This window comes from Lemur catta, chromosome 17, assembly GCF_020740605.2.
Source record: "Lemur catta isolate mLemCat1 chromosome 17, mLemCat1.pri, whole genome shotgun sequence".
Classification (NCBI taxonomy): domain Eukaryota; kingdom Metazoa; phylum Chordata; class Mammalia; order Primates; family Lemuridae; genus Lemur; species Lemur catta.
The window spans coordinates 51,234,455-51,244,245 of NC_059144.1; the positions used below are offsets into that span (position 1 = coordinate 51,234,455).

Genomic DNA, 9,791 nt, shown 5'->3' on the forward strand with positions numbered 1-9,791 from the left:
AGGGGCCGTGGGCCGCAGGAGAGTCCAAGGGCATCACACCTGACACCCAGGGCTGGCGGTCGTCTTGATCAGCAGTGATCTAAAATCACCTTCTTCCAATCAGATCATTTTTTTGGATGCCAGAAGAATAGACCTGGGGTCATAATCTTTATTGGTGGATCCAGGGTGTACTCTGGGGTTCAAGATGAAAAGGCCTCCCCTGTCACCAGACCCTGGAGTTATCGCTGCCTCCAGGACACATGGCTGTAAAAGGGTCTCTTGTGCAGTTCCTCCACCAGGCTCTGCCGTCTAGACAATGCGCTGCTTTGTGGAACCCTCCTCGGTGGTTGCTTTTAGGATTTTTATGGAGAGAGAAGATTTCCCCACACTTCCCCGTTGTAAACTCTGGTAAATCATTTACAGCGTTGGACTTTGGAGCAGCAGCTGTCTCTTCATGCCCGCACCGTGGCCATGCACATCTGTGTGCTCTGGTTTATGGCCCTGGCTCTGGTGACCGCGGCGCCTGTCTTGCAGGGAGTCCCTGGAAGCGCTGCTGCAGAGAGCTGTGGCCCACTGCCCCAAGGCGGAGGTGCTGTGGCTCATGGGCGCCAAGTCCAAGTGGCTGGCAGGGGACGTGCCCGCCGCAAGGAGCATCTTGGCTCTGGCCTTTCAGGTGGGTGAGGGTCACGCGTCCACAGAGCTTGGCCTTGGTGCCGCTGGTGCCTGAGAACTTGCATGTGTGCGTGCCTTGGCACGTGCCGTAGTTGGGGTGCACTGGACCTGGGCTTTGAGGGGGGCCCAGTTGGTGGACACTTACCTCTCAGTCCTGCCACTCAGTGTGGCCACAGAACTGTTCTAGGACACAGAACCCAGGATAGCACGTGGGCTGCCTGGTGCCACCAGGGCCCCGTGAGTATGTGGAGCCACATTCCAACAGCTGCACCCGCAGGCCCAGTTATTCCCGGTCGTCGTGAGGTGTGCAGTTTTTGAAGTACCTTATTTTTATGGTTATGTGTAATACCGTGATACTTTATGTCAACGTGGGTGTCGGTCAAATAGTTTTGCAGCATGTTTTTTAATAAACTATAGAATGCTATATAAACGTCAGTCTGCTATCGTCACCCAGGCTGACACCATAAAGTTTGTCCATCCTTAAGTAAACACCGTGAGAAGGGGCTGGCCTGGGTTGGCCTTTTTCTCAGTCGCCTGTTTGAATGAGAAAAGCCCGAGAGCGACAGGTTGCTGCCCTGCGCAGTCGCAGTGCTGCCTCCACCCACCTGGCGCCTGCTGCCTGTCCAGGTGGTCGTCTTGCCCTTGGCCAGCGGGCGGCTGTGCAGGTGAGGGTCAGTCTGGGCGCTGCCTGCGAGTCCGCTGGACTCTGGGTTGTGTGTAGCCGTCTCCACGGAGGGCGACACGCAGGGTGCCCGTCTGTCCTGCCCATGTGGACACACCAGGACGGCTGGTTCCTTGTCAGGGGGCTCAGGGAGAAGAGTGGGGTTGGTGCAGTGGGTCCACGTGTGTACGATGTGAGCAACCAATTCAGGGGTTTGAGAGGGTCTGGGTGGGTCCTGGAGAAGATGGCTTGGTAGCTGCCAGCGTTGTTTGAGCGCTGCGGAGGCTTCCTCTCTGTACCAGAGTGGAATGGACGTGTGTGTGTCCAGGTGAGTCTGGGTTCTTGGGGTGGGGTCTGCTCTGTCATCTCCCAGCCCAGAGGTCTGAAGCCAGACCAGTCCTGCAGCAGAGCGAGGCCCGCTTGGTTCCCGGCGCCTGCTTTTGATTAGTGTGATCGAGCACGGGGCCTGCTCTGACCCTGCGGGCGCGGCTGTGCTTGCTCTGCAGGCCAACCCTAACAGCGAGGAGATCTGGCTGGCGGCCGTGAAGCTGGAGTCCGAGAACAACGAGTACGAGCGGGCCCGGAGGCTGCTGGCCAAGGCGCGGAGCAGTGCACCCACCGCCCGGGTGAGCCGGGGTGCAAGGCGTGTGCGTGTGGCCGGAGCCTGGCCCGTGTGTGACGGGAGGGCTGAGATGTGGGCAGGCAAGCCGGGCCAAGCACAGACCCCTCCTTGTCCCTGGATGCGAGCGTATTCCTGTGTTCTTCCCACCTGCTGTGTACACAGAGCTGCGAGAGGCTGACAAGTGCACGCAGTAGGGCAGAGCAGAGGTGCTAAGGACAAGTGTGCGGTGTGTGTGTGTCTGCCACGCAGGTGTTCATGAAGTCCGTGAAGCTGGAGTGGGTGTTAGGAGGCATCGCGGCTGCACAGGAGCTGTGCGAGGAGGCGCTGCGGCCCTACGAGGACTTCCCCAAGCTGTGGATGATGAAGGGGCAGATCGAAGAGCAGGAGGGGCAGATGGAGAGAGCCCGGGAAGCCTACAGCCAGGGGGTGAGCCTCAGCTGCGGCCCGCCGGTTGCCCCGCACCCCTCGGGAGGACGGGGGCTGGTGGTTAGCACCTCGCTGGTGCCAGCTAACAGGCTGTGGATGCTGGACTGGGGGCTGGTCCCTGCTCTGAGTCCTGCACTCACTTTCTGCAAAGGTGCACATGCAAGTTGCACTCGGGCAGTGCAGGGTGTGGCATGCCTGAGGTGAGGGCTGGTGTGTACACAGCACAGGCGTACACATAACCCCCACACCCCTTACACATGTATGCACAGCACAAGCGTACACATAACCCCTCACACATATATGCATGTGTGTACACAGCACAGGCGTGCACATAACCCCTCACACATATATGCATGTGTGTACACAGCACAGGCATGCACATAACCCCTCACACATATATGCATGTGTGTACACAGCACAGGCATACACATAACCCCTACACCCCTTACACGTGTGTGCACAGCACAAGCATACACATAACCCCTCACACATATGCATGTGTACAGAGCATAAGCGTACACATAACCCCCACACCCCTTACACGTGTATGCACAGCACAAGCATACACATAACCCCTCACACATATATGCATGTGTGTACACAGCACAGGCATACACATAACCCCTACACCCCTTACACGTGTGTGCATAGCACAAGCATACACATAACCCCTCACATATGCATGTGTGCACAGCACAAGCATACACATAACCCCTCACACATATGCATGTGTGTACACAGCACAAGCATACACATAAGCCCTCACATATGCATGTGTGCACAGCACAAGCGTACACATAACCCCTCACACATATATGCATGTGTGTACACAACACAGGCGTGCACATAACCCCTCACACATATATGCATGTGTGTACACAGCACAAGCATACACATAACCCCTCACACATATGCATGTGTGTACACAGCACAAGCATACACGTAACCCCTCACACATATGCATGTGTGTACACAGCACAAGCGTACACATAACCCTCACACATGCATGTGTGCACAGCACAACCACATACACACCCCACACGCAGAGCATGAAGTGGTATCTCTCCCTGGACACAGGCAGCCCTGAGGTGCTCTCACCACAGGTGAGAAGCCCGCCACGGCCATCTCAGTCCTTCATAGACGCTACCTGAGCTCCTCTTGTACTTGATTTCTTGGCTGCAGTTGAAGAAATGTCCCCACTCCACACCCCTGTGGCTTTTGCTCTCCCGGCTGGAGGAGAAGATTGGGCAGCTTACCCGGGCACGGGCCATTTTGGAGAAGTCTCGTCTGAAGAACCCGAAGAATCCGGGGCTGTGGTGAGTTCTAGGGGTTCTGGGCTGTTGGTCCAGCTCACCCTTGGGGCTGTCCTCACCTGGCTGCGTGTGTGGGAGTCTTTGGGCACCGTCTCTGGGCTCCTGGGGGTGGGGGTGGCCGGTGCTGGCCATGAGGAATCTCGGTTCCTGCCATGGAGAGTTGGGTCTAGATGCTGGGACAGGCCTGGAGATGATCTGATGCGGTTTGACTGGTGCTTTGATGAGGGCACCTTGGGGAGTGAGGGGCCAGTGACACCTGGGACGAGGAAGGGATGCAGCTGAGAGAGCAGAGGGTGGGCGTTTGCCGGGGGAAGGTGGCACACGCTGCCGGACACGGGCTGCTCTGGGTGCCTCTCGCGTGGCGCCTGGTCTCCCCGTGCAGCCTGTGCTTATTCTGGCTGCCTTCGCCTGCGTCTGGGCAACGTCAGGGTCGGAGGTCTCGCCGTGGGGCAGTTGCCGGTGGGGCTGGCAGGATGTGGGCACTGGCGCCTCGCTTCTCTGGTGGACGAGTTCTGTTCTGCAGAACGGAGTTCGAGCTGCTGCTGGGACTGGGGCCGGGGCCCTCTCAGGCAAGGCTTCCCAGAAGCTGCCAGAACACCAGCTGGCTCTGTTGTGGGCTGGTGCTGGACACTGTGCTTCCCGGGCTGTCTCCTCAGGCTGGAGTCTGTGCGGCTGGAGTACCGTGCGGGGCTGAAGAACATCGCCAACACGCTCATGGCCAAGGCGCTGCAGGAGTGCCCCAACTCTGGTAAGCGGGGCCTCCTGGCTTCCCGGACGTCGCAGGGAGTGGTGTTGCCTGGGAGCCGTGACTCAGTCCAGTCCGGTGTTTCAGCTGCCCCTGGTCACCAGGACATTTGAACTAATTTCTAGTCTCAACGTGGGACGGTTTGGTTCCATGTTCTGAAGCGCTCCCATTTATTTTTATTTTGCAGTTTAACTTTCATTTTACTCAAAGTAATGGAAATGCAGGATGAACAGATTTGGGGGGAAAAGGAGGAAATGGAGATTCCCTGTAGGTGCACTGCTTAGGATCATTGCTCTTGGCCTGTTTATATTGTTGCACTTGGTGTTACTGTGCAGAGTTAAAGTCATGTTGCGTATTTAATTTTGTATCTTTTTTTTAAAGCTGAGAATTTTATATTCTCATTGAATCTTCAAGGATATAAATGTGGCTGGGTGTGGTGGCTCACACCTGTAATCCCAGCATGCTGGGAGGCCAAGGTAGGAGAGTCACCTCTGGAGGCCAAGAGTTCAAGACCACCCTGAGCAACATAGCGAGACCCTGTCTCTACAAAAAGTACAAAACCTAGCTGGGCGTGGTGATGCCTGTGGTCACAGCTCCTCAGGAGGCTGAGGCAGGAGGATCCCTTGGGCCCAGGACTATGTGGTCACAGTGAGCTGTGATGACACCACTGCACTCCAGCCTGGCAACAGAGTGAGACTCTGTCTCAGGAAAAAAACAGTAAATGTTTTTAGTGGCATCGTATAATTGTGTGGATGTGTCAGGCATGCACCACTCACCCGCCGGCCAACTGTCGGGCGTTTAGGTGACTCCAGTGTTTAATCTGACACTGCCCTAAGCTGACTGTCTTTCCACACAGGTCTTACTAGTATTTCTGGCTGTTTTGTTACGATAAATGCTTAGATGTGAAACCCCTGAGTTAGTGGGAGTGAACCCTCACAGGCTGGCGATGCTTCCAGCCCGGGCGCCCCCAGCAGGCTGTCGGGTCTGTGCTGTCAGGGCTGCTGTCCCTCCGCGGGCGGCTGCGTGGCCGGAGCGCTCGGCCACAGGCTCTGTCAGCAGTGTGGGGGGGGCGCGGGGGGGCCCCAGCCATGGTATGAGATGTCGGGGTTAGAATCGCTGCAGGCCCCTCGCAGGGCTGCCTGTGTAGGTTGGGTGTGTTTCTTAAACCGGAGGCGAGAGCTGAGGTGCAGGTCTTCGTTCCTGAATTTCAGGTATCCTGTGGTCTGAAGCCATCTTCCTTGAGGCAAGGCCCCAGAGGAAGACCAAGAGCGTGGACGCCCTGAAGAAGTGTGAGCACGACCCACACGTGCTCCTGGCTGTGGCCAAGTGAGTGAGGCGTACTCATGGGGCTGCCCGTGCCTCCCTCCCTGGTGGTCCGGAAGGTGCTGGGTGGGCGGGGCTGCCCTGGTCTGCTGGGCCTCGGCGTCTGCGGATGAGTCGGTTTGCTTTCATCTCCCGGGGTGGCGCCTCTGCAGGCAGAGAAGACCACGCACGCAAGCTGCCAGGGTCACCTGGGCTTCCGTCCCAAACCCCCAGGGAGAGAGGGGCCTTCCGCTCCCGAGGGTCCCCCTGGGTGTGTTTGGCCCTTCCTCTGTTCCGGCATCGTGGGGGGCACTGCTCTCCCTGTCTCCGCCACTGTTCAGTTTATACCTGCACATGGCCTGGGTTCCGAGATGGATGAATTTGCTGGTGTTGGTCCACACCGAATTTAAGTAACGAGCATACAGAATGCAAGGGGCTTTAGCCAAGAAATTTGTTCTTCCTGTGTTAGGGCAAGAAATCAGACGCTTTCAGCTCTGTGACCCCAGAAACAATCCAGAACAGTTGACTTGACCTGCCCCGTGTGCTAGGGCTGTGGAGATGGCTGTCGCAGGCCACCTCTGGCGGCGCGTGGCTCGAAGGGGAGGAAGAGGTCAGCGAGGGGCCTCGTGCCGTGTGTTGGACACGGGCGTGCTGGCTGCTGGTCAGGGGCTCCCTGGGGACGCAGCTCTGGAAGCTGGGGGGTAGCGCATGTGACCGCGTGGCAGAGGGTGCGTCTGTCCACGCGCAGCGCAGGCCACGGCCTGTGGGGGTGGGACGGCCGGGTGAGGCGTGGCTGGGCCCGAGAGCCCTCCTGACTCACAGGGTCTCTGCCCGCTGCTAGACAGAGGGAAATGGCCTGAGAAGAGCTGGACCTGCATGTGGTGGGCTGGGAGGTTGGGGGGTGCAGGGGGTTGTCAGGAGGAACCTTGGTCCCCACTTGGGCTCCTGAGGCTGCTGTGCAGGATGGCAGCCTGCCTGGCGGGGCCGTGTGTCTGGCCCCAGGAGCTCCCATGCACGCCTGGCGCCATGCGTGGTGGTGCGCTGAGACTCCCTTCTCCACCAGCCCTGGGCACGGGCGCTCGGTCTCTGCAGGTCTGGTGTGGCTGCCCTTGGGCTTGGAGCTCTCACGTCCTGCCTGGGCACCTCCCCTCTGGTGCCTGCAGCCCCAGCAGGAGACAGGTCTCTCGTGGTCCGGCTCGCGTCTGCCCGGGGTCCCTGGGTCCTGCTTTTGTGCTTCCCTTCCCGAGTGACTTTCGTGTGACACTCTGATAGGGCAGCCATAAAACCTCATAAAAGGCTCTGCTAAGGTAAATAAGTCACTCCTCGCCGCTCCCAAGCCAGTGTCCTGTGTGTCTGCTATCTGGGTTTGTGCTCCTTAAATCACAGTTTATCTAGCGCCAAGCAATTAAGAATACCACAAGGCTTAAAAAACAATCAGGTTATCAGCATGAAGTTATTCCGTTTGGTAACTGAGGCCAGGCCAAGCAGGTGCCTGGCATGGAGGGCCTAGTTGTGTCCTCGTCTGCTGCGGTGCCTCCGGTGACAGGGAGGTGAGTGGAAGCAGCAGAGTCCCAGCCTGTCGGGGACCCCAGCACTCTGCTGTGCCGCCCGCTCCAGCAGTGGGAGGGCCCACGCAGACCCAACTCTAGCAGCCAGGGGGTCCTCCGCAGGCCTGTTTTTCAGGTGTCTGTGTCAGGCGGGCACCGTGGGCATGTGTGCTGTGGTCCCCGGGCCCCAGTGGGACCCGAAGCCTGAGGGTTGCTGCTGGAGGCTGGAGGGGCAGAATGATCCAGCAGGTGTCTTACTGAGGAGCAGGCTGACACTGCAAAGTCTTAATTTAACTTTTTGTCAGGTTTAGTTTCATCTCCTTGTATTTGACCCAGAGAAAAATAATTTTAAGGAGTTTGAAAACCTTACTCTGTATGCGATTTTTTGTTGTAAGCAGCAAGCGGGTTAGACCCTTGAAGGACGGCTTCAGGGTAACAGCCCCAGGTAGTTGCCCGTGGCCCAGGCCTGAGCCCAAGCCTCCCTGGGCTGCGGGAGAAGGGGGCGCCGAGACCCGGGTGCCCTGCCCCACTGCTCATGGTCGGGTTACGGCACAGCCCTGAGCGCCGTGGCCGCTTACTCTGGGTTCCCACCACCCTCCTGGAACAGGCTGTTTTGGAGTGAGCGGAAGATCACCAAGGCCCGGGAGTGGTTCCACCGCACTGTGAAGATCGACTCAGACCTGGGGGACGCCTGGGCCTTCTTCTACAAGTTTGAGCTGCAGCACGGCACCGAGGTGAGGCCCCGCTGTCGGTGCCCGCTGGGACTCAGTGGGTTCCCCCAGCCAGGAACGGCCGAGACCAGCGTGACTCTGCACCGGGGGTGCACAGGCAGGGCCGGGGCACGGGGCCTCCGTGGCCTCCCAAGGCAGCCTCTGTGTTACAGCTTTGGGGCCCCATACCCTGAAATTGAGAGGCTTGGTCCATTTTAAGTGGCCTATTAGCACATTGTAATGAGTTGTGTGTGACTGGGGCCTCGGCCCAGGGGTGGCCTTCTGGGGAAGCCTGGGCAGCAGCCCCCTGTCCCCGCTGCCCCCAGAGCCAAGTGCTGTCAGAGCTGTGCTCACAGGGACTGGGGTCCTCGCTGGGAAGCAGTAGCCAGACCGTGTTGAGTCTGGTCAACTCAGAGGGTGGACGTGGGCTCTTGTGTGAGGCTCAGACTTGGGAGCCCAGCTCAGTTCCACACTGGGAGCCAAGGCTGGTGGTCCACGCCCCCCAGGAGGAGGGGCTGTCTGGAGGGACAAACCTGAAAGACAGCGAAAGACGGTTTTGCCTTCTGGTGCAGGAAGCATGCCCAAGTCCCCCAGCCCCCCAAGCTGGGCTTGGTGCTGTTGGGGCCAGGTCTGCGTGGGGGCAGGTGTGAGGCTGTGAGGGTCGGGGGTTGGCCAGGGAGGAGCCCTGCCTGAAGTGCTGTGTGCCCCCAGGAGCAGCAGGGGGAGGTGAGAAAGCGCTGCGAGAACGCGGAGCCTCGGCACGGGGAGCTGTGGTGCGCCGTGTCCAAGGACATCGCCAACTGGCAGAGGAAGATCGGGGAGATCCTGGTGCTGGTGGCCGGCCGCATCAAGAACACCTTCTGATTGTCCAGTGTCTGTGGGCTGGGGCCTTGGAGCGGCACCTGGCAGAGACGGGGGAGGCCTCCAAGCTCCCTGTCCTCCTTCATTAAAGAGCTTTTACGTAGCTGTCAGGGTTGGTGACCTGCTGGCTGTCTCGGGGGCCCTTCCCTAGCTCGTGCTTTTGCCGCCCCAGCCTGGCCTTCCCACTGTCCTGGGGCGGGTAGCGGCCTGTGTCTCGGAGGGAGCACCACCCAGCCAGGAGTCACCCAGGGTTGGCGGAGAAGGTAGTGGGGCTCGGGCGCTCTCGGTGAAAGCCTTGTGTGGGAACACGGGAGTAGTGGGGGCGCCAGGCCCCAGGTCTGCAGCCACCAGGTCAGAAGCGCATGAGAACCAAACTGTAGCCCCAAGGCGCCAGCAGGAGCCCCCACTGCCACCTGCAGAGAATGTCCCCCATCTTGATCTGGGACCGCTGGGGCCTCCCCCAGGCCTGAGTGCAGACAGCAGAGCCCACTGCTGCCTGGGGGTGCCTCTCCACCCCCGACAGGCCCCCCCAGTGTGTGTGGAATGAACACGTCACTAGTAAGAGGTTTTCTCACTTTTGCAGGTGAATTTCTTTTTGCCAATTTATAATCAGCGATTTTGTCCTGAAGCATTTGTAATTGTCCTCATCTCTAGGTTGAAAATTGTGTTGTCTGGGCGACTTGGCTTCTTTTCGGCCTTTGAGCTGTGTGAGGATAAAGGACTTCCTCAGACCTCGAATCCATGCTTGTGTTCATTCGGGAGCCAGCCTCTCGGAAGGGGGCCACGGCTGGAGCGGTCTGGCTGGAGGTCACGGCTGGGCCAGAGGCTGTGGGTGGACAGTTTTTCAGCTTGCCCAGGGGGCAGGGGTTGCCGCCAGGTGGGATGAAGAGGAGGCTGGCCAGCCGGTGGAGTCCCTGGTCGCGGACACTCGTTGTGAGAGAGTAGCCCTGGAG

The 9,791-nt window shown here is 58.9% G+C and overlaps 1 protein-coding gene across 1 annotated transcript in view; it reads left to right on the forward strand.

Annotated features, from left to right (window-relative positions):
- PRPF6 (pre-mRNA processing factor 6) overlaps positions 1-8,948 on the forward strand; it is a 34,837-nt gene extending 25,889 nt beyond the window's left edge. Inside the window, exons 14-21 of the mRNA XM_045529420.1 lie at positions 514-652; positions 1,819-1,938; positions 2,184-2,360; positions 3,543-3,676; positions 4,330-4,421; positions 5,630-5,744; positions 7,875-8,001; positions 8,689-8,948. Of these exons, the coding sequence (XP_045385376.1) occupies positions 514-652; positions 1,819-1,938; positions 2,184-2,360; positions 3,543-3,676; positions 4,330-4,421; positions 5,630-5,744; positions 7,875-8,001; positions 8,689-8,841 (1,057 nt within the window). The 3' untranslated portion in view covers positions 8,842-8,948. The remainder of the gene's footprint in view (positions 1-513; positions 653-1,818; positions 1,939-2,183; positions 2,361-3,542; positions 3,677-4,329; positions 4,422-5,629; positions 5,745-7,874; positions 8,002-8,688) is intronic.
- The last annotated feature ends 843 nt before the right edge of the window (positions 8,949-9,791 follow it).